Source organism: Oryzias melastigma, linkage group LG9, assembly GCF_002922805.2.
Source record: "Oryzias melastigma strain HK-1 linkage group LG9, ASM292280v2, whole genome shotgun sequence".
NCBI classification, from domain to species: domain Eukaryota; kingdom Metazoa; phylum Chordata; class Actinopteri; order Beloniformes; family Adrianichthyidae; genus Oryzias; species Oryzias melastigma.
The window spans coordinates 25,296,168-25,321,616 of record NC_050520.1 but is presented as its reverse complement, the minus strand read 5'-3'; the positions used below and the strand labels follow the sequence as shown (position 1 = coordinate 25,321,616).

At 38.3% G+C, this 25,449-nt stretch overlaps 1 protein-coding gene across 10 annotated transcripts in view; it reads right to left on the bottom strand.

Moving 5' to 3' along the window:
• Window positions 1–12,512, bottom strand: part of pbx3b (pre-B-cell leukemia homeobox 3b) — a 65,734-nt gene extending 53,222 nt beyond the window's left edge. For 2 of the 10 annotated variants that reach the window (XM_024275367.2, XM_024275371.2), the window contains exons 1-2: window positions 10,757–12,386; window positions 10,329–10,402 (exon numbers count right to left, since the gene is read on the bottom strand). In XM_024275367.2, the coding sequence (XP_024131135.1) occupies window positions 10,329–10,402; window positions 10,757–11,004 (322 nt within the window). In that variant the 5' untranslated portion in view covers window positions 11,005–12,386. Of the gene's footprint in view, window positions 1–10,328; window positions 10,409–10,756 lie in introns of all 10 variants that reach the window. The other 8 variants (XM_024275362.2, XM_024275364.2, XM_024275370.2 and 5 more) reach the window with 8 other exon arrangements.
• Between the last annotated feature and the right edge of the window lie 12,937 nt (window positions 12,513–25,449).

The following is a 25,449-nucleotide window of genomic DNA, read 5'->3' as shown; positions in this document are numbered from 1 at the left end:
CAGCCCTGTTCATTTTGCATTCAGTTATTCTTCAAAAACGACTGCACAACTTTTGTTTGGAATGTGAAAAAAAACTGAAAAAAGTGGAAAAGCATCAACTGATAGTTTTTCTTCCCCAAAAAGAGTCTATATGAATTGAGAATCAAGCTTTCTCTAACCGCACCAACCTTCAAAAACGCTTTAGATCATCTCATCCTCTCATTGCCTGTTTATTTAAATTCCTTTTTTTTTCCTAAGCAAATGTTCCCAGGAATATCAAGGTGTTTTTGTTGCAAAGCTCTAACTGATCCAGTGGGATTTGCTTCAACAGCCTGTCTCTCCCTCGCCTTTCAACACAAAACTCCGCGCTCCAATCAAAATGAACCACCAGGGACCCCCCGATCCCTCCTCCCTCCCTCCCCCCCTGAGCTACGCCTGCTCCGAGTGCTGTGATAGCAGCCTCTCCGCCATTGATCGCGGGAGTTTAGCACAGAGCATGCATGCCACCGTGAGCAGAAAACAAAGACCTCTCTCCCTTTAATAGTGGCGCGCGCGATTAATGCAGCTAACATCTTCTGTTTTTCCCCGTGCCCCCAAGAATGAATGAAAAAAAAGCAATTAAAGAGGTTAACCGGGGACTGCATCTGTTCTCAAGTCATCTTTTTCACACAAATCTTTTTCCATTTCATGTATGGATTGATATCTGGTGGGGGGGGGGTGTTCGTGTAGTTGCCACAAGAGATAAAGAAACACATTCATGTCTTACTCATAATTTTGTTCCACGTTGCAAATCTAATTGCACACACGGAATTCAAAAAGGAAACACAGCTTTATTGATCCACCTAACACAGACCAGGAGGATATCATGAATTAGGAATGAGATAAATCACTATTAACCCATGAATACCCAGCATGTGGTCCACCAGATCTTTTTTTTTTTTTTTTTAAATACTGAAGATAATCCAACCTGGCAACGCATATATAAATAAGACTCCTCCACGAATGCAGCATGTGTCTGTTTATTTAATCAGGGGCTGATTTACTTGTGACAGAGAATAAATTCTTCTATTTTCTGTGAGCCTCTATAAAATTGCCATCATTTTTAATTAATTCTTAATTAAAATATATTACACCACAGCTTCTACCCATCTCTCTTGATATTCTAACATAATCAATTCAGAACCATTTACATATCATTAATTAAAAGCTTTCCTCTCTCATCCTTAAAATCATAATGAGGGCCGATTCCTCATTAGTAACCTATAAGGGAGAAAATAACAATACAGGGGGAGAATGGATGGCACATCCTACAGTCAGCTCTTTGTCTCAGAGTTTTTTCGCCTCTTTTTAACACTTCCAAATTAGTTTTCAGAATCGCCCAGTCAATTCTGTGGAGTCAATGAAAACAAGTGGAGCAATACTATCTCATCATAGATATTTTTTTTTTTTTTTTTTGCTTTCCCCCTGCTTGGAAAAGTAACACAAAACCAATTAGTGTCATGAAACAGGTTGATTTTGCACAAAATTTCCTTTCAACTTGGGATAACTACGCAGCTCTCAGCAGGAATTACACTAATTAAAAAGCCGAGCACCAAACACTATGGATGTATTTAAAAATATGTTTACTGGTGACTCTTTAGAAGAAAAGTTGGAACCAAAATAACAGACTTTCAATGCTTGAATATAAAAAGCAGTCTAATTTAATTCTTTGTGCATCCACACCAACAAAAGCCATGTATTATCTCAACATAGTATATATATCAATCTGTCTTTGCGAGCCGCTCTTAAAAAAACACAAGTCTAATATCGAGTAATGATAGGTATTGTTATGCCGGGGATCAGGCATGTTCTGATTTTTATCACTCGTCTCTCACAGGTGCTCCTGCGTTACTTGTCAGGACTGCATGTCTGGGTTTTCCACATGTCAGATAAAAATCGCTGCACTTGGTGTTTCAGCTGCCTGACAGCAATTTATTTGAATGTTTTGTCACACTGGTGTTGGTGCATTTTGTGTGGGCTGCTCACCGGAATGGCAACAGCTCATAGCCTTCTGACACTCTCCAACACACACCTGCACCTCTGTGCTATTATAGTGCATAATTAAAGCTTTAGCATGCAAAAAAAAACCTTTATGTTTTACTGATAAAAATAGCTCTTCCTTTTAATAGTAACAACTCATACAGAAGGTGACGTTATATCATTAACACCCTTATAGAAAATTCAATTTACACTTCAATGACCACAAATATCACCCCATATGAACTTAAAAAAATGTCACAGATCATTTTTGTTCAACACAAAGCTTCTGCCAGCTGACATGGAACGTGGAGTAAGTTAATGAAATCCTATCAAAGACAGGAACTCTATTTTTACACCGTGATAATTAAAGTACGGCACAGTTATAATTTACAGCCCTCACTTAATTGCATTGGAAAAGTAAAATGGGAGAGGTCCACAGTATGAGAGGAGATTAAATGTGAGTGTGTGTGTCAGCAATGCAGAGGAGCTTGGCGTGCATCTAAACAGCAGGATTGTATCTTTCAACATCGCGGAGCAAATCAAAGATAAGGTAATGCAATATACACTCCTCGTTTTTTTTCCACCACTGGGCCCTTTGACAAATCGAGTACAATCCAAAATCTCCATAAATCACTATTAAAGACAAGTATATCATCACCGGCGCATACATCTTCCCCAGCCTGACCTGTAGACTAATGAGAAAAGGCCCAGACTATCTTGTCTGATTAATTAATTCAAAATGTCGGCTGTTATTCAAATGTGCGGCTGATGTTATTTGAATAACACTTGACAGCGACGCCTGAAGAAATCATTTCTGGTTTGTGAGGCTGCAGCGGCATTACTGATGATGGCTCGTGGAAACGGTAGAAGACGAGCCTCACCTACGAGAAGTGAAATGACTACAATTGTAGTTTTTTTCTCTTTATTTTTTTCTGTCTGTCCTTTCTCTCTCTCTCTCTGTGTTTGTATTCCCTCCCCCAGCCAGCCCAGATCTACAGGGCAGCGCTTTGGCTCTGCAAGAGACATGCTGGCAAAGAGGAAGGTCATGGTTTTTACAACTGCTGCTCCCCAATGCTGACAGCCCGCGCTGCCAAAGTGACACACTCTGTTTGGCTTTCCCACGTTCATACAGATCCCCAGCACTCCGTCTCTATCAAAGAGCACGCCACACACACAAAAAACACGCACACTTCATCAACCTCAGAGCTGCCGTTCCTGTCGCACGACAGACATTCCGTCTTCCCACTTTTATTTTACTCCCCAAAAAGCGAGAATTTGGTGGTTTAAATAGAGGCGTGCCTCAGGGGCCGGCACACACCCGTTCTATCGCTCCCCTCATCTAGCATGGATTCTAATCAGGGCTGGGGAGATAGAAGAGTCATTAAATAAATTAACTCCGTGCTCTCCTTCAGCACCCCTGTGAGGCCTGCTGCGCCCTGCACACTTATAGGGGCTCACCCCCAAGTAAGCCGAGCGTCCACACACGCAAGTTAACCCTTTAACACCTGAGCCTCAAAATGTCCGCCTGGACTTTTCTGCTATTTTTGACTATGAAAGGGTCAGAGAATGTCCTACAAATGTGTGCTTTTTACAGAAGACATTGAATTTTCAATATCTATCATCATTATACAATTTATTCTGTTTGTTAATAGTGTTAAAACAATCTAAAATGTAAAAAATAGAAATGTGATTTCTAGAGTTTTTAGTCCAAACGATTATGAACAACAGGTTTTGACTCTTAAAACTATTTACAACAACATTTCTGTATCGTTTTCTCTAAATTTGCAAAAAAAAAAACTGTGCATAAAATGTAAAATATCTACAGGCGTTTTTGGTCACAGAGGGCAATTCTGTCCTCTGTGGCTCCTTAAAGGGCTTGGTGATGCTGCCAATGACAGACACACACAGGAGATAACTGTAATGACACAATATTGACAAAAAAGCACAATGTCTCAACTTCCAGAAACTGTTGGAATTGTTCAAATAGAACAAAGCGTTTAGGAATAATTCAAAATGTGCAAATGTGTCGCGGCCGACACGTTTGGTGTTAAAGGGTTAAACATAAATGTGGTCATTTTTAGACAAATAAAAGTAAGTTTGGAGTTTTGTGGGGACACAACTAACAAAAAAAGAGGTTTTTTTTTTGGAGGGGGGGATCTGAGCAGCGTGCTGCCATTCATCAAGAGGAAGCAACCGCGGTGACGAGCGGTAAGAGAGCTCAGTGTCGGCTCGGATCACTGACACAAACAATCAAAGCTGACACAGTCTCCGCGTAGCACCTGCCACTCCGGCAACACAAATAGATCAATATGAGGGGAGCTCATTCGCTGTTTAAAACTCATATCCTCGCACCCACATCATCTTCCAGAGCGCTGTGATGTAAAAAGTGCACGCTGAATACATATCAATCACCCTGACAGAGGAAATGCTTATCTGAGGAGCCAACGTGAGGCAAATACACCGTGTCAGCAGAATGTCCGTTGTCAAAACTTGCCATTTGAATTTTTCGAGCGCATTGTGCGGAGACAAATGTCCTCACGAATCCCTTACATTGCAATTCATATGGTTTTAATGCACACTTTAATTCTCCATTACTTAGAGGGGAAGTACCTGGAAGAGTGGAAACGCATTAGAGAAAGTAAGAAATGAACAGAAGGGTCTGGGGATCTCACTAGCACACCAAATTAAATATTCATGCGTCTCCTCCTAGGACACAACAGATACAGATCATTATGGCAACACCACCATTTTGTTCACACGTTCCGATCGATGCAGGAGAAAATCCTGCAGGAGAAGAAAGAAAGCGACACTCTCCACTAAAAACCGTTCCTATGAATATTCATTATTAGGGTTATAATCAGCCCTTTAATTATCAGAATTGCAATCATCTTTTGGCAAGGACGTTTGAGTCCCGTCTTGAGGCGAGTGGACACAAGCTTCCAAAATTCATTACAAGCAATCAAATGCTTTTTTTCGTCTGCTTGAGGAAAAATCTGGTGGAAGAATAGCAGAAATGCAGTTCTGTACTCTGGATGACCTCCACTTTTTTTTATGGGTTTCAATCCCCATCAAAGAGGAGCAAATAGGAGGGACAGCGTTCCCCCGCTCGCCGTCATTAATCATAGCTTTTCTGGGAGCAAGTGCATATTAATTTCTGTCATCCCAAACATCATTTGGTATTGTTATGCCGCGGCTTAGTCCTCATTCACCAGCAGCCGTCAAGCGCTCCTCCTGGTTTTGAGGGAAGACAGGGCCTGTGTGGCTGTGTTTGGGAGCGAGAGGCCTTTATCCCTGGGGCTCTGACACCAATTAAGCCATTTCACCGAGACACGAAAACAGGCCCCGCCGTTTCACTGTAACATGAGCCAGCACCTAGCTGCTGCTGGCCCCTCGCCACCATTCCATTACTTCAGACACAAAGATGAACTTCGGCGGCTTAAGAAAACAAAAAAAAAAGATGCTCTGCACTTCTTTTCTGGCTAAATTACAAGGAGGGTGTTTAAGCGTTCGCCCCTGGAACCCCAGCAGCAGCCCCACTTTTCCCGGCTTGATAAATACAATATTTTTAAAAAAATCAAATGCACTTCAAAACAAAGACGATAGTCGTGGAGTGCTTTCAGATCCTCTTTTTCTCAGCGTTGCCTCTTAGCAGGCAGAGTGCAGCTCGTCTTTAGGCTACAGCAGAATAACGCGAGCTTTGCTATGAATTAAATATTAGAAATCTTAACACAGCAGCCAATAAGAATTATTTGCCTTATTAAAGCAGCAGAAGACGCTGATTAAAATTTCATTGCATTGCAGTCTTTTTCCCATTTCTGCCGTCAATATATCATTGTAATGTATGAAACGTGGAACAATAGCATCTGGAACAATGGGAAGAGCAGCTCAGATTTCAGGCTTACCAGTGAAGGCAGCACAGATTCACTTTTTTTTTTAAAGTCACGGGCGAATAATCGCGCCTGTGACATTTACGTATTAAGAGGAATTTGTCAGGTTAGGAGCTACAGGCTGGAATGTTTTTACAAAAAAAGCACAGTTCTGTCACCTGTTAAGAGTAAAATATATATAATTTCAATATTTCTGGAATAAAGAAATGCTCAGAAAGCAGCAAATATGAGAAAATAGGCACATTTTTGGGAGTTTTTGCACTTTGAAATGATACGTTTTGTAAATGAGGAAATGTATTTTGTAGTATATAATAGTAAAAATCATTCCTGAACACTAAGAGACCAAAAAATAACAGGCATTAATAGAAAAATAGATTGTCACAGTAAGAGATTTTAAAAAAGTGACGTTATTGATCAAAAAGGTTCAGAAAAAAGTTTAAAGCTGAGTAATCAGATCAAACATGTAATCAGATTACACTAAAGGAAAGTAGTTTAAATTTTATACATCCATTCATATTCCCTTGTATCTTATTATAAACTAAATTTGAAAAAAAGGTGTAAATTGTGATAATTTTACCTTAATTTTCACAAACTTTCTAAAAAAAAAAAAAAGATATTCTAATGAATGAGTCCATCCTCTGATAGAAGAAAAAGAAACGTCTTGCTAACTAGGCGACATGACAGGCTCCAACACTTGCACTATTTATATCTTTAAACTGACACAAAAGGGCAAACGCTTTCTGCAGATAATCAGAATTTGATCCACCTTTTTTCCCCATCTCCACCTGCTTTTGTATTTTTTTCCATCCAGCCCCCCTGAACGAACAGACGCCTGGAACAGTGCGAGGGGCCACGCGAGGAGTCTCCAGCAGACGCACTTCTGCTGTAAACTAATTTCAATCAATCCTTCCTTTTTGCATCCAAAGCAGCCTCTGCTGGCTGCCACCGCCTGAAGATAACTATTTCACCACCTCTGTCATGCCTAATTAACAACTCAGATGTACAATTCAGAAATTTCGCAATTAACCTACTAAAATATTGTTGGAGGATGCTAATTGTTATGCCAGTTGCCATAAAGACTCATTTGCATAACGTATGTGCAAAAAACAATTATGAGCTGTTGATCGCACAGGAGCCTGCAGAAAATGCTTGGAGCGGTGGAGGGGGGGGGGCTCGCAGATGGAGGGACAGCGCCGGATCATTGTGCAAAAAAAAAAAAAGTGATTTGAGGAGCGTGCAGATACAAGCCCAGCGCTGCAGAGACATCTATCCCCACAGCGCTAAAGCGTTTACCCTCACAAATGAAACTGATATGTATACGCTTGTTATTTTCCCTCTGTCCTCTTTGTCCTGCTTTTCCTCCTTTTCATCCCGGCTGATAGGGAAATGGAGGGTATTTGGTAGCTACTTAGATAATAGCCACATCTTCCTCCCCGGTTCCCCCCTTGTGCTTTGAGGGGAAGAAGCAGCGGCCCTGCCATTGAGCCCGTCAGGAACCCAGCTGTGCACGAGCCATTCGGCACGACGCTATCTAGTCACTGCAGCCGCATCGCTGAGACAAAAAGCAGCCAAAGTCAATTGTCTCTGCTGCTGAATAGCTTTCTGTTCTCTGTCATGCATTTACTGGAGCTTTTTCAGGATGAAAGGGGAGAAAAAGCCCCTATTCAGGTGGGGAATTTTGATTTCTTTTTTCGTTTTTGCTTTCATTTTAGCTTTCCTCCAATGATAATAAAATTAATAAATACTAATCAGAGCGAGAAGGCTCATTAGCTTTGTCAGGGATTATTTAAATCAATGTTCCCCTTAGATTTAGAAATCGCTTACCTTCTCAGTCCTAACTCTATTTAAGCCAGGTAATGCTTTTAGTCTGCCTTGCATGTGGTTAATTGCTGGCTCATCCTGGACTGTATTTAGAAAGCCCATCTTCTCAGAGCTGAGCGTAACACATTACAAAGACAAACAAACAAACAAGCATGTGTCGCTTTTGTTTTTTTTGTTTTTTTAAGTGTTCCGAAACACCAGTTTGAGATGAGTCTAGTCCCTCCCTAATCCACTGCTCCCAACACTGCATTTATCAGCCTAAATCTGCCACGTTCCCTCCCTCCTCTACCTCTCTAGACCACCCGTTTCTGAATCTGATGAGTCAAAGGTCAGGAAAACAACAAGTCAATAGCAGAGGAAGCGCCTTGCAGCTGAGAGAGCTGTGGAGAGAGGGGTAAGCCTCTCTGTAGCACTCCAAGACTTAGCCTGTAATAGTTTTCTGTAATCTCTTTCTATTGATTAAACCTCACATCAAAGAGGAGTCTTTGCTGCAGAACCTCTCTGTTCCTGGTCAGAAATACCATATGGAGGTAATCTTTCACCTTTGTTATTCTTGCCGCTCCGGCTGCTGCTGCTGCTGTGAACCTCCTTCTCTGGGAGGAAGACACGGGAGAAGGCAGCAGGGGTGAAGCAAAAAGCCACACCGAGGAGGATTATCTTTACATGCATCCTAAAGGGCAAAGGTTACAATATGTATTTTGATAAAAAATAAGATTCCGATAAATGTATCTATTATTTATCTCAGTGGAGGACAAAGACGTTTGGCTTTTCTGAATGTAAAAAAATTCTACTCCTGCTAAAAACACTCAATTTAGTGACAGGCAAATGACTTTATGCTGCCACTTAATCTCATTTCTTGCATAATGCTTTCTAATTAGCATATCAAAGTGAATTAATACTTTTAAGGCATTAGCCATGCAGAAATCTGCTGCAGCCCTACGACAACATCTATAAAGTTCTGAACACAAATACTCAAAAAGTGGCTTGTTTTTATCTTGACTAAAAGTCAAATTTAGATGAACGCTACCTTAATGATTAATAGGCGTTATTTTGGTTGTTCATCTGCACACGTGACAGTATTTCCCGATCAGTGATAACGGCTCCTGGACCACATTCAGGTTTATTATTAAAAGTCAGTTTCGGACGGAGCCGAAGGGAAAAAAAAAGAAAAAAAAAGACGCTGCAGTCCGTTCGGAGTGTCATCTGAGCAGAAATGAAAGGGCCAGAGGAGCGCGGCGGACGCTGCCACAGGAGTCAGGGAAAGGCTCAGTGTGCTGCTGCAAAAGCAGGCTGGTCAACAAGGCCAGCAGACCAGCTGAGCTCTGTCAGTGGCTAAGAGGGGGAGGCTGTGACTCCACACCCCAGGTTAACCATGCACACACACACACACACATGCACAAACCTGTTCTCCTTTTTGTCCAGTCTCATTTTTTTGTGCACAGTGCAAACCTAAAATCTCAAATTTAATGCTTTTTAATCCTATTTTTTCCACAAAAATTATTATTTTTTTGCTTCCCTTTTAATTTTTACATATTTTTTTACAAGATTAGACTCAATACAGTATTAAAATATGGCAAAGCTTTATAAATAATTGCACTTTTGTTGTTGTTGTTTTTTTTAGATTAACAATTAATGCAAAGCTGCAGGGAAAAAAAACATATTTTTTCCAACTGTACAAGGTGGGATCTGTAATTTCGGGCTTTCAACCTTCCATTGTTTCAGCGCAACAGGAACACAATCCTGCACAGCAGCGCGGCTACAGTGGGAACGCACAGCCTGTCCCTGTGGACGCCACCTGTGTTGGGGAAGTTCATAAAGTTTTATGATCTCTCACAAGCTAATTTGCTCATAAACTCCTCAAAGGGTGCGTGAGAAAAAAAAAAGAAAAAAAAAAAAACACAGCGCCCTTTTTTCTATTCTTAAAATCTTCCTTGACAAAAGAATGGTGACATTTATTAAGAAATATTGATTGTTTCAAATTATTTAAATGGGTCTAGATGATATAAGGTGTTTGATGAAGTTTGTTAAAATTTGTGGGATCAGTTTATTGCAATTTTTCATCATTATTAACACTTTTCTATTGTAAATAAGTGGGATTAATTTTCTTTAAAAAGTCAGTAATTTAGTTACCACTTATAAAGCAAACATACCAGCTGCAAATTCTTTCAGAATATTTAAAAACTTAAATTTCCACCAATCAATATTTTTGCATTTGTTCTATACTTTGCGTTTCTGTCCCCGTTTCTAGATGATGTCTTGAAATGCAAAGCAATTGTCATGTTAGAAAGCATAAATTCTGTGTGATCTTTAGTTGTGTAGAGCATATGCTGCGGGATTTCCCCCATCCTGTTGTGTGCCAGCGTGATGAGGCTGGATGAAGGAGCGCGCTCTCTGTTTAAATCCAAGCAACCAGTGCTGGATAACAAGACTTTAGCAGGAACAAAAGCGTCTTCAGGGGAAACACTGTCTACCTGCTGTACTGTGCAAGCAGTGGCATTTCATCCTGACGGTGTAGCCTGGATGCAGGATGTCATTAGGTCACTCGGAGATCAAATAAAATGTATGCTCTAGTGGTTGTTGTTGTTGTTTATCTGAACTTTTTGCATGTGTTTTTGCTCTTACCTGTTTTTTCTTTGATTTCACAGAGAACGCTGAAGAGTGCTGGTTTCATTCTGTGACAGTTCAGTCCATGTTTCCTGTTTCAGTATGAGACAAAAAATAAAATACTGAAATAAGTTCACTGATAAACCACATGTAAGAAATAAAAAGGTGAACATTTTCACAAACTTTAAGTCATATTTTGTGCTAAAAATGCTTTAACCTTAGGGGGTTTAAAAACTATTTGCAGACTCAAAGTTTCTGCAGCACATTTAAAATGCAGCTTATTTTTGTGCCAATTTTGCCATCAACAAGCTGCACCTCCACATCTTCCCAGCCTATTGTTACGCACATTGCAGTCAAAGTAAACCGCGCCACATCGTTACTGCTGCAGCTGTAGGGGGTATTTTTTAATGGACAGTCAATGGAATAAATCATAGAAATCAACCAACTTTGCTTGCGCCTCGTCCAGACTTTGATCAGTTATGGTCATGATTTGATGCAGAATGTCACCGATGTCCTGCTTCCTCCCGTCTCCGTCTGTCCCATCGTGTCCATGTGGAGGCGGCAGTGCCATGCCTCCCTGCACCGAGTGGCCGGCCAGACTCACCCCGCCGATCGACTGCATGATCCGGGCTTGATCGTCCATAGTAGCCGCTAAAGAGTCTGTGCACTGAGCCACACAAATTGAAAAACTCATATATCGGCTATAGCATGTGCCGCGAGCGGAAAGGGTGTAAGACTGTCGGGTTGTCCGACAAAATTAGAGCACGGATGTCCTCCTTTTTTGGCTTATTTTTCGGCACAAAATCGGAGATGCCTTTTTTTGTTTGTTTGTTTGTTTTCTGGTGCGTAAAAATGTGTCCAAGTCGTCCTCTCGCTGCTTTTACGCGCGGTCCAAAGTGCCAAAACGCGCAGCTCGATTCGTGAGAAAACACATGGATCTTTCTTCTTCTGAAAACTTCTTTGTCAAAATTGACGCTCCATCATATCCAGTCCTCGCAGCAATCAGTCTTTTCTTTTTTTTCCACTTCTTGCTTGCTCTGATTTGACCGGCGGTGTTGACAGAAACGCTCCTTAGTGACCTCTCAGTTATTCAGCGCTCTTCACCAGATTCCCGGCACATTTCCTCTTGAAGATGTCAAAAAATGTAAATTAAAAAAAATCCTCCAGCTGAGCAACAAAAATATCCAAATGTGGAAACAAATCAAAGAAATCGCGGCAGCAATAAATGCGCGTAAATGTTTCCAGCGACAATTGTCAAATTAAAAAAAAAACACAATCTGTAGCATAAAGGTGTCCAAGTGTCCCTATAAAAATATGAAATCGTAACCAAAAAAATTAAAAAATAAAAAGTTGGAAGATTTCTGGTTAAGAAATAAAGCGAGACGAAATTAATTAGGATTCTGTATAAAGGCGATGCGCAAAAAAAGATCTCGCCCTGCTGAAATTTATGAGCTGCAGCCTCTGCCTGTGTGTTTTATGTGTTTGATGGCAGCGGTAGTGAGCGATTGACAGTGTGCCAATGCCACTCACTCAGTGCAGACGTGTCAGAGCAGGCTACAGTGGTAGAAAAAATAAAAAATAAAAAAATACGAAATGAAAATGCACGCTCCGCCCTGCAGAGGAGGGGTCTATGTTGTTGTCACTTCTCGCCTGAGCACCAAAACACAAAATGTTAGGAGCTGGTACTTAGGATGGTGATTAGAATGATAGAAGAACGGCAGAGTCCCCTCTGTCTTTCTTGCAGCGGCGGCGGCGGAAGCGGCGGCGGGGGTGTCCTCGTTTCCGTGAGGCGTGCACGTGCAGCTATGTGCATTATCTCCAACAATAATAAAGATTTAGCCCCCACACCGCAGGCAAATACATGGGAGTTTTATACAGTTTGATGTAGCATAGTCGCTCTTCAAGCCTCGGTTCAAGCCATGCGAGCGGCAGACATGTTTATATTATTGGAAGTAAAGCCCGCTGGCCAATCAGAGGCGAGAACAGTGGAGAGTGACGGGCTATCTGTTCAATCGGCGGAGGGAACGAGCTGCCAAGCGCCCGCCCACTCCATCCCTCTGTCTTGCTAAAGGATGGGAACTTGTGATTGGCTGTTGCTACGCGTGACGTCGACAGCACAAAGCGGGCGGCGCTCGCGCCGGGCTCGGTGCTCCTCCGCAGTTGCTATGGCAGCAGACAAGTTGTTGAGCTGGTGGATACAAGGGAACACAAATGCTCCTCCACTCTGAGACTTTAGGACGGATTCACGAAGAAAATTAAGTAATGAGGTGGAACAAAAAACGTGGCTGGATTATTTTAGGTTTTATTTAAAGCCCTCTAAATTACAATTCCGCATTTTTTTTCCCAGAAGCAAATAATATTTTAGTTTTATTTTTTAATATACACAGGAATATTAAAATAAATAATACTAATAACAATAATAATAACAACAACAACAATAATAAAAATAACAATAATAATAATATTCAAAATATATATTTTAAAAATTGACAAAAATAAATAAATACAATTGAAATATTTTTTTTTTAAAATGCCATTCAAATTACAATTCTGCTTTGGTCCTTAGAGAATCTAATAATTTTTGATTTTTTTTATGAAAAGAAATTTTAAAAATAATTACAATAATAACATTTAAAATACATTAAAAATATATAAATGCAATTCAAATACAAAGAATGTAATTGAAATTACACTTCTGCTTTGATCCTTACAGAAGAAGACAATCCTATTTTAGTTCTGTGTTAATTTAGATAGGAATGTTTTAAATAAATAAATAAACTAGCAAATAAATAAATTAGTAAACAAATAAATACATTTTAATGATAATAATAATAAAAAACAGAACTGCATATGTCTCTTCAGGGGTGGAGCTACGGGGGGCAAGGTGGCAGCAAAAAGCCTTGCCCATCCAGAGTCTTCTGCCCCTACCCAACCCTATAAAAAATTCTAGCTCCACCACTGCTCTCCAGTGAAATTATTGTGGAGTAATTCCTTCATAAAGGAAGCATCAGACTTTGTGGTTTCTATATTCTATTCTACGGTTTATTCTATATTCTATTACTGAACTTCATCCCATATTAATATTACTGCAAACAGAATATATTTCTACATTCATGCTTTATTACTCTTAAATAAACATGCATTTGTCTGCTTAAAGTTTGAAACTGAACTTTTTACAGCTCGCTCATTTTAAAAATGTGAATTTGATCATTTGTGAATTCTTGGAAGTTACTTAAATGAACAGAGAGGCAATCGGAGTTAATTGATTCTTTGTTGTCAAAATATAAAAAAGAAGTAAGAGTTTTGACATTTACACTCAAAACTGCAGAAAAAAAACAACTATAGGTATGTGTTTTTACTCATCACTGCAGGACTTTAGTTTCCAAAAATAATTGTTTATTCTTGTTTTAACATTATAACATTTTGCCTGACTTTGAATGCTCATAAAAAGAATTAAAAGTCTCAATACATAAATTTAATTTTATTTTTAGTACAATACTATTCAAAATGTGACTGAAAAATACTGAACACTATCATAATTGTACTGCATGTTGTATTAATTCTTTTTTTAACAATATTGTAAATCCTACATTTCTGTTTATAACAAATCAATTTCCAATTAAAATTGATATAACAGTAAAGGGAAGGCTTCAATAAGCCTCTCTTTCATAGAAGTTTTGCATTGTAATTATTAATTTAATGCTATTTATGGTTTAAGTGTTGTTGTTATTACTGTTGTTATTGGCATAATATTGATTGTATTGTAATTTTGAATGTCAGAAACTAATTTTATTTTAAAATAAACCTTAACAATTGCATTTATTTTATTATTGTTTTATATATATATATATACATATATATATATATATATATATATATATATATATATATATATAACAAATAACATTTTCTGTCAGTTAAGGAAATCAAACGAGTACATCTTGAAGATATCTCAAACTATTTAACAGAGCTGTTGGAGGACTTTCACAGTGAATTTAACAACTAAATCTCCGCAGCAGAATGACAGCGTTCTGTGTGAGGATGTAACTTCTGCTGGAAAAGCTCAGAACTTTGACAAAATCCAAAGCTAAAAAACCAGGATGTCACTGTCGGCTACATAGAAAAAAAAGGGAAAATTCTCACTACATTTTTTTTGTATGTTTCTACTCATTTGTTTGACCTTGAAATACAGGAGCAACACACTCTTGAGTTTAGTGAATGGGAGTCCCAGGACTACTGCATTTATCATTGAAATACTGAGCTGTCAAGTCACACTACATACCTGTCAAGAAGGGCTCAAAGGTACAGCTCCGGTTCCTCTCCTCTCTTGCAGTGCATGATTCTTCATTGCATTGCATAGCAGGCCCATTCACCGTTGTTTTCAGCCATATGTCAACATAATTCATTTCCGTATGTGACAGTTCCTTACAGTAAGGCGCTGTCAGAGAGCTGGTTCACAAAAGCGTTTAAACAGCCGAGAGGCTGCGTTTCTTTAAGCTGCTGCAGAATCACACTAGTGTTTAGTAAAAGTTATACCAACGATGAACGGCATCTTATTTAACTCTATTGACTCACAATGCAATATGTTGCTCCCCTAATGTAAACTAGTTGCATAAAACGACAATATATTTTTACAAATGAGCCGGGTGAGGCAAAGAAACGAGCACCTATGAGTGTAGAGACAACACTTTGTCAACATGCTTCTCATTGTGACATCTGAAAAGACCCACAGGTGCTGTAGAAAGTGACTGTGTTGTCATATTTCATTTAGGCATCCTTCTGCAAAGCTGTAATTGCCTAATTAGCTTGTTAATTAGGAGATTAGCATTTACTGATAGAGTGGCTTGCTCTGTTGTGATGAGAGTAATACAGATTAAGTGAGAAGTTATGGGTGCACGAGTTCACCATTTTTGTCGTCCAAAAAAGGGTCACAAATCATTAGGAGAGCGGTGAGATCTCCGCGTCTGAGAACGGGGTTCTCCTCGCTTCCTAACTTGCTCGTCGGGGAGGATGGTGTTGAGCGCGGTGACAGAATGTAGAGGGCAGCCTGTCACGCTGGTCTGAGCTTCGCCTCTATGACTGCATGGGAAGATTGGAGGAAGCCAGTGGGGGGGTTTCCTTGATTTGTGTTCTCAAATGTGTTGTATGGTTGTCTCAAGAATGCAAATAAATTGAAGGGAAGTGATGTAACTTGTGTTAAATCAGCTTCTTGTTTTCAACTTTTTTCAAAAATATTAGAATATAAAAATGCAGTATAAGATTAAAAATAGAATAACAAAGCAAAACGTAGTTTAAAGATCACATCATCTGATTATACATATACATTTTTATGGAAAGACATTTTATCACAATATCTATAGTGTATCATAAAACTCCCACAGATTTTTTAGGAGGTTCTTTACACCCAAAAATGATTTAACATCTATGTCAACCCCTTGTTTTCTATGCCTGGACAAAAAAATAACATTCTTATACTAAGTACAATTTCAAAAAAAGTAAACTATTTGACCACACACAAATTTGTGAAGATAAAGTCCCTGAAGGTTATTATCTTGACATAAATGTTGCATGTATTACCCAGTTGGATGCAAATATACATGAAGATAAGCATATGTTCATTAAGTTTAATTTAATTAATTTTCTGTTTATTAAACTGCCATAACCATTTCTTTTAGAGTAAATGGTGCTTTCTGAAACCAAAATAACTTATTTTTTTGGAAATGTGATCTTGGTTAGTACTTAAAAAAAAAAAAAAAAAAAAAAACTCAACATTATTTTTGCCTTTCTGTTCTTTTTCTTGCAAAACGATGCACATATTTTCACATCCAAGCAAAATAAAAGCTATTTTTAGCTATGTTGTATTTCTATAGATGTATATCAGGGGTGTCAAACTCAATCCCACTGGGGGCCAAAATCCAAAGCACACCTTAGGTCGCGAACCGAACAGAATAAACATTTAACTTATTGAAAACACTAAAACAAAATTTTCAAAACTTTAAAGCCATAAATTTTAACATAACTATGAATAAAAACATGCAGAGATATTATTTCAGAATTAATCAACTTAAATAACTTTCAATATTTTACTATCCAAAAAAATATATGTTGTCAAAATTATGCACAAGATAACATCAGGCCTTTAGATCACATTTCTGGCAAATACACACCAACAACAGTTAAAATGACTATTTTATCTAATCACTGCTGATGTTACACTTACTACAACAACTTTTGCTGCATTGAGATGATCATACGCGTCAGGGTGTCTTTTATTTTGAAAGGAACTTCTGTCAAAACTTAAAATAAAAGGCTATATATTCTTTTAATGTTTGTGTTTTATTCAAACAAAATGATAGCATAAATACAAATCAGTGTTTTTATTCTTTTAAAGGGGGAAGAAAGACTTTGTGGCTCCTTCCAGATTGTAGTCTGTGTATAATCAACCCGTATGGCTCTTTCAGAATTAAAGGCTGCAGACTCCTGTCTTATGGCATTTCTTAAGATGAAATGAAATCTTGCTTTTCTGACATGGATTTTTCATCTACCCGGGTTAATGCACCAAACTAGACCGTTTGTAGTTAAACCAGGGGTGGGCAAATTAGGACCTGGGTCCATTCGCAAACCTTTAAACCATTTAATCTAGAATTTATTATTTTGGTAATACTTAATAATGTTTTGTTTTATTTGTAATTCTTGTGTCTCACCATCAATTAACTTTTGTTTCGGTTCAGAAAGTTACTCTGCACCCATGTGGTGTTGGAAGATTTGTTGTTTTTCTTGTTTTTGGGACAATCATTTTTCCGATTATTCCAACACCACATGAACGCAGCATTCCACTAAATTTGTCCCCTGAGGGACATCCAACCCATTGGTGCAATTGGCACTAAAACGAGAAAAAAAGCCACAGTTTTAAAATAAATTCTCCAAAATGTTCTAATATATCAATTTTGCTATTTCTCTCTCCTTAGAGGTACATTACCAAAATACTCTGCTTCTGGCTCGGCCCTTCTGTCAATGCTTGAACCCTTTTTGGCCCAAGAATCAAAAACTCTTCCCACCCCTGGGTTAAACCCAACATGCTTTAGAAAGAGCAAATCATTTTCAGACCATTTTTATCTACGATCCAAATGTCTTCACTGTAGATTTAATGGGGCTTTGTAAAACAGATGTCCAAATGTAGGAGTTGCAGTGCATAAAGAGCATATTTTATGGGAAAATACAGAAGGGGTTTTCCAAACAATGCTTCAAACATGACCAAAAATGGTGTGCCGTCATACTGTATAGACACACCTAACCTTCTCTGGGAGCTTCAGACGAAAAAATCTTTCTTTGTCAGCGTTTTTTTACTTAGATATAAACATTGTGAGAAAAAAAAAAAAAAAAAAGGATTTGCTATCCCAAAGTTTCAACCCTGTCACCTTGACACTCACTGTACTGTACTCTGTATGTGATAAATCTCACATATAAATCCTAAGGAGCCACTCAGTCTCCCGCCCTCTGACCATGACCCCTACAGGCACCTTTTCCCTGTGCATAGCAGCAAAAATAAATGCAAAGTCCCTTAAAAAGTCAACCTTTTGATAAAGTTTTAAACTCAAGAGAACTATATTTAAGGAATCCGCTTCTTTAGTAAGTCAAGACAGATGTGAGAGATCAGGAGCAGGCACTAAGCAGGAGGGGAAGGTGAGAGGTACATAGCTATACAGCTCACTGCCATCAATCATACTACTTGTCCTCCCTCGACTCTGGCTGTTACTGTCTCTAGTGAATGCGCCTCTCTCTTTGCTTAAAATTATTACACAGGCCATAAACCCAGAGAGGTGAGTGTCCTGCTAATGTGGGTACATGTAGTGGCTGCGGTAACCTTTAAGATTGGCCAGTATGTTGCAGTGAGTGGGACATGGGCCATATATTCCCGTCAATAGCAGAGCCGGGGATTGACTTGAGGAGACACTTACATTTTAATTGACATTAAGGCTGCAGGTCTAATTGATTCCAAGCATCTGGACACAACTGAGGTGAGATCATTTTGTTTAACAAAAAACTGTAAATGGACGAAGAGGGTTCTCTGCTGTACCTCTGGAAAATTGATAAGCAAACGTAGCGTTTGTCCATAAATATCAAATGATGCGCTCTAAAATTGTTTAGTATCGATTTCCCTCCGCGCGGAATGTCTCAAGCCGGTTTTCCAACGTCATCCGACAGCAGCAGGTATCATCACAATTTCATTTAAGGCTAAAATATATTTACATGTGGAGATGAAAGCATCTCGTCCTCTTTTTTTTTTCTGCTTTCAAAATTAATTTGTCTGGTAATGAAGAGAAAATCTCTGAAGAGGTCAGACTGGAGCGTATCTAAATCACTGCAGCCAGACTGCCCTCAACTCAGCTTGAGTATTGACATTATGCCAGCTGTGACACCATAACTCAGCCCAGTGCGATGGTCATTTGATAAATGGTATCATAAATTGTTGACAAAACAATTTGTAATGTATTATGTTACCGATGTGTTGTACGGCTTATCAAATCAAGTAATCTGGCAGGGTTCTCCATTCATCAGCATAATGCAGGTCCTCGCTGTAGATAGTGATGACTTTGTTGCTTTGTCAACATACAGTTCAAGTGTAGTGTTGCTGCAAACAAGCAGACCAGTTAGCATCAGAGTGTCATTATTTTTATGAGGCTTTCGTGGAGGGGTCATCTTTTTTTCTTTTTCCTCCAGATGGATTATGGAGGACCGTTTATTCAGAAAGGGCTGATTATAATACGTTTATTATAATCCATAAACATTTAGGAGGAAAAGTTGGTTATTTTGGTGTAAAAACACATAAAAATACTTGTAAGTACATATGTTGAAACTCACAATTAGTACTAGAATGTTTTATGGAACAGGAAATAAAGGAATTCATTTTATTTGAGACAAAAAGACTTTGTTGGGTGATAATTCTTTAAGGTTTTTAGTTTTGGAAAAGTGAAAATTTCTCATTTCCTGTTTGATGAACGTTCTGAAGCTTTTATTCTGATGCTATAGACCTAAAATCTGGAAAGGGGGCATCAGTTGATACACCAGAGGTAATTTCTAACTCCTCACTTTGCTTTCCCTTTTGATTTTTTTCTCCTTCAACAAGTAGTTGCTAAACTATTTTCTATGTTTTGTCAGATTGTTCTTGTGTGTTTGTCCATTTCCAGTTCTCTCCAACATCAACCAACTAAGCAAAATGTCTACGCTATAGATCAGGGTTCTCAAACTCAGTTTACCTTGGGCCCACTGAAGGCAGTCTAGCTGAGAATGGGATGTATGGGGTTCCATTTGTGCCAAAAACATGTTTTTGCATCCACTGTCTATGTCTGTGGTACATTTTCTATGTCTGCTGAACAAGTTTATTGAGCATTTGTTCATGTCTATGAGCTACTAAAGGGTAACCAAACATTAAATCAACTTTTTTTGGCTGTTAACCTCTATAAATGTGGCTACTGTTAGCTGTTGCCAAATTTTTTGACAAATATAGCCAAAAACCGTCTGGGTTTGCAGGTTGAAACGAGGTACTGCAGTTGAATATTGTGATTGGTCAATTGGTGTGAGTCCCAGAAGTTTCACGTCATCATGCTCTGCAACTCCAGAATAAAAACCATCTTTGATTCTGTAGCGGTCTGTCGTTAGCTTTACTTTGAGACCACTGCTATAGAACGATATCATTTGTCTTCAAATATATATGTGTTGGTGCAAATGACTATGAAAAAAGGGGTGTTAGAGAAAAATCGATACAATGAAATATCGCGATACTTAATTTGGCGATACTTTAATTGAATAAAGATGCTGCCAAGACGATGTTTAATTATTATTTATATGCAAACATGTAGTTCATCGTCGTACGTTTGTTTTCCACTTGAACCTCCAGCAGCCAGGTGGCAGCAAACCCCACTGAGCCTCTTTGAGCAGCTCTGAGCTGAAAAACAACAAGATCTTGCAAGAACCATCTTGAGTTAAATGTTCAGTCACTGTCGCTACCTTATTTGTAACCACTACAAACTCAATAAAACATGCATAGTTTAGTTTTAACTTGGGATGGGTACTCTCACGCTTGACTGTTTAAAAGTTACAGTACTGAACCTCTATCCCTCTGTGCCGTGTGTATCGGTACAACAGAAAAACACAGATTTTGGTGCTTCGTAGCCACATTCAAACATGTCACATTTAAATGTTTCTGGAAAAATCGTTTGTTTTTTTGATGCACCTGTTCAAACAGCATCCAGGCACCCGAACCGTTTTAAAAGTACTGATTCTGCTACATTCAGCAATGTTAGAAATAAACAGCACTTTTATTTCTCAATCATACTTAGAGAACCTTATTGGTTAAGACACATTTATTCATTCTTTGTCTTTTGCTGAAAAATATTTTGTTGCGTAATTTAGACAATCTTGACTGTTATATATGTATATAATTTATCAAAAGAAAAGCACCATGATTTGCTCTGGTAAAAGCACCTTGTATATGAGATTCAGTAGCAGTTAGAGTTCTAATCATTAAATAAAAGGTATTTTAACATTTTATTAGTGTAAAAGGTAAAAGGTGTATTAATATCCAGGTTTTTCCAAGTCTTACTCTTTAAAAAAACTATTGAAATATTGTTTTTGGTTCAGTCTTGGGATGTACCAGGATACATAATATATCGTGATACATGTATCGTGATACGTATCGCATTACCAGACCGTTGCTAATACACACTCCTAGTATAAAGATAGACAGTGTGTGGTTGTGTCACTGATTATCTTGATTTTTGTTTTTTTTATTTGGAGTTTTCATAGTATTTGTATTCAGACATTGAGTGTTCATGCTTCAAGTAAAAATTTGTATTTGAATTTATCAGAATTCTTAAGTGACAGGCCACCTAGTGGTTATTTGGTGAACTGATCTGGCTCCCGTTACCTTCTTTTTCAAGTCAGATTTAACCCTTTAACACTGGAGATATCGCCAGCTAAAAACACACCCTCATTGGATTGCTTTTAGCTCTTCAACTGTTCTAAAGTGGTAAAGCGTAGCTTTGCGCTGATATTCCACATTTGTAGTTCACAGACAATGGGCGCACAAAGAAATAATCTGCTTTTAGTCCATAACAGAATCCTATGAAATTATGTTAATTGCATAAATGGTTGAAGAGTTGCGGTTTTTCAAACAGCGTGTGTTATGTAGGCTTCGCCGGTGACATCTCAGGTTAAAAAGAAACTAAAAAAAGTGGTCAAGAGTCTTCTAAAAAATAAACAATTTGGGTTAACGCATCATCAGTAATTTTTTTTCTCCAAATAGCACTTTAAAATTACATTAGTTTAGGACTCAAACAATAAATCTGTATTACACAAACTCAAATTTAAAACTAAATAAAATGCTTTATTGTAAGAAAACTCTTTAAATTTTACTTTTATTTCAGCAGTCCTTAAATGTAATTACTTTAGCGTTTGAATGATCCTGACTGCTTCTACTATGCAGTTTGCAAAACTATGATGAGAAAATAAAATTGAAAGCTCTGAATACATTGATTTTTAAAAGCTCATTTAACCAATAAAAAGCCTTTTAACATCTAAAAAGTGTTTTATGAAATCAAATATTTCATCGAAAATATTTAAGACGCCTTTGTTACCACATGTATGCGCAGAAACTCTCACTTTACTTTGTCATATGTTTTCCTGACATGTCGACATACGTGTCAGCACTTGAGCAGTTCTCCAAACATTTTTCTGTCTTTGAAAAAAAAAAAATAAGACATGCCTGGCAGAAAATATCCCTACAATAACAAGCAGCTCAATGTTGAGTTCATTAATGTTAGGCAACTGACAAGAGATGAGAACGTTACCAAAAGTGATGTTTTTTTTCGAAAGTGTACTTTAAAGACGGCTCAAAGAAAGGTAAAAACAGCAGTCAGGCGGATTTGTGCAATTAAGAGGCATTCTATTAAATGCTAAGAGCCAAATTCTTTATATATAACTTCTGTGAAGTCACAAGATTACACTTTTAATTGTCAGCTGGATTCTGACGTTGAGGTTATGGCGTCCCACTTGTCTTCGTGTAAACGTGAAAAGCGTGCCGCTCGATATTTATGAACCCCACGCCGCGAAGCCACGTGCCGTTTCCAGCTGGGATATTTGATCTTTAAAGACAGTGCATAATAGAAGCCTCCTGCTCTTGATCAAGAAATAAAAACCGGTGCAGCATCTTTCATCACGTCGTTCTTTGCTGGTAGTCGCCTGTCCATCCTCTGCCTGACAGTGGCTGACCCCGAGGCTTCAAAGAAACCTTGAAGTTGTGCAAATAATCTGTCAAACATAGAGACCAATAACTGTAACTACATCTGTCCGGCACATCTCCAAAAAAAAAAACATTTGTGATGTGAAAACGTTTGTTCTCGTCAGAGCATTTTAGCACAAATCCTCCAAGAGACCATTGTTCGTTTCTTACCATTATTTCCGTGGGGTTTGTTGAGAAAAGAAAAAGATGAGATGACCCGCTGGTTTGTGACATTTAGTATCTGCGATCTCACTGAGGAGGGGATGGGATTTATGAAATGGGTCACACACATGCACATGAGTCTTACTTAAGCCTCCAGTTAAAGCCACATGACCTTAAGAGTGAGGGAAACATATCACTGGAAAATGCTAATGTGCTTCTCTTGCTGCACATTAATTCTATGCATGAATAAGAGGCATATTTCACTTCAGCAAAACATAAGAATGTAGCTCTCGCTGCGTATATCTTGGGCATAAAGGGGTTTAGCAATTAATACTTTGTTGACTGGTGACATCATAGCTGTTGGCAAAAAAAGTGATGATTTGAGAGTTTTGTTAAAGTCTGCTGATGAGCTTTTACCAATATTGTCATCTTTATTGGGGACAAACCGCGTGATTTATCGGGTGAATTTTTGTGATACATTTATTCTGGCTTCCCCACCAGTTGGCGGTATTATTCTTAAAACTGTGCAGCACTAAAATCTCAAGGTTAATGCTTCTCAAGAGAGTTTACCTCTGGCCTTCAGTGCAGAACACTGCAATTAAGCTTTTCACTGCTGAGTTTAAACTGTTGGAAATGAAGGGGTCAGCTTTCATTATTTGACCCCATGTCCTCAAAAAGAAAGATAACACAGGGGGTCAGATGTGTCGGGTTACAGGGTTGGGATCACGCTGAACTCTGAGCGGTGAATAATGTGAAATGTGTGCTCTGAGTTTTGACTCTTTCACAAGTAAATATGTGCACATGTTGGGGCTTGTTTGTCGCCTAGCGACACTTTGTTGAGAAACGATGAGTGCAAACTTCAGTAAATCAATAAAGTTTTGCCAATTTTCTAATGGCTTTTCAATGTTTGCATGCTAATCTCTGAAGTCCAACTCAAAATGTTGACTTTTAGACCACTTTGAGTGAAATTTTAAAGCTTAAAAAATATTGTAGCTACAATAAAATAAACTGTGGTTTTTGCATGCAAGTTGGTACGGTTGACTTTACTCATGATAGATTACAGAGGAGGATTTTCAGTATAGGAACTAGGATTAATTTAATTTCTAAAGAGTAGTAGTTGATGCACTGTAATGTTTTTGCCATTTAAAATGTGAGTTATTATTTTCTCCTGAATTGTTGCACAATAAGTCAACCGGAAAATGCTTAAAAGTCACAAGTCACAGTACTTTGGCTTCCAGACTGAAGCTCATTTGAAAATGAAAGGAAATGGAGCAGTTCATCAAGTGACCACCAGGGGTTTAAAATACGCATGCAACCCTTGTGCTATCCTAGACATGTTTTAATTAAAAATGACAGTGTGCTGAGTTTTTTTTCCCAAGGATTTTCTATGTTTACTGGTGTCCAATGACAGATATGAAGTCCTGTCCACCTTAATCCACTTTTGTCATGGAAGGGATAACACGTCAATGTAAGAGTGGGGTCATCTGGACCCCATGAGAGCATGAGGTTAATGTTCCAATGCAACCACGGAAATAGAATGTATTTACCACCTGACTCCAAAAAAAGTTTTTAGTTAGCCTTATTGTTTTTTTTATTATGATTATTATTATTTTTATTTTCAAAACTGATCATAGCAATAAGTGTGTGGCGATTTTTAGTTGGCAAGTGATCGTCGAATCCTCAGGTCATTTTTAGACCAGCGCTATAATAGAAGCAGTGTATGGAGAGAAAATAGACTCACCTCTATTTATGTGCATAATTCTAGATTTGTAACTCATACAATACATTTTGTGCATTAGTACAAAAACTATGAAATTCAAAAAAATTCTAAATACAATTTACATATGCACAGATTAAAATTACAACAGCTTGAAACAAACTACACAAGGAAATCTTTAAAACAAAAAATGACGCACAAATCGGATGTTAGACTCATCACATCTCCAAGATTTGTCCTTAAGTGATGCATTTAAATACTGTTAGAATGGTGGGTCATCAAAGTTTTCTTATTTGCTGCTTTAAACTTAGATTGTCAATGATATCTGGTGAAACTTGACCTTTTCCCACTTTTCTTAAACGGGTAAGCCGGGAGGACTCTTCAGCTGCCTGCTTGCTCCAGGTAGCCGGTCGTTGGGCTGATCGACTCATCGCTCTCTCACGGCTGAATCGCCTTCCCTTTATTCAGCGGGACCAGGCAGCGCAAGCTCTTTCTACAAAACCAGGGAACGGAGCGGGACGAATGGGTCCTCTGTCTGCTCTCTGAGTGTCGAGGAGGACTTTGCGCCACATACTTGCGAAAGACTTCCATCGCAAAGCACTGCAGGGAAAGTGCAGCGCTGGCGGAGTGCTGAGAATAGAGAGACTTTAGTGTTAAGCGTTTTAAAAACACATATTTAGAGTTTTTTATATTGATTATTGGACATATTTTTTTAAGAAAGTGGGAAAATGTCAAGTTTTCACCAGATAATATCCCCAATCTATGTTCAAAGCAGCTGATGAGAAAACTCTGATGACCCAGCATACTAGCAGTATTTAAACGCATCACTTACAGACAAATCTTGGAAACGTGAAAAGTCTCACATCCAATTTCTGCGTAAATGCGGATTTGTGTGTGCGTAATTTTTAATAATATGTGCGTGTAGTTTGTTTAAAGCTGTTATAATTTGAATGTGTAAATTGTATTTTTAATCTTTTTTA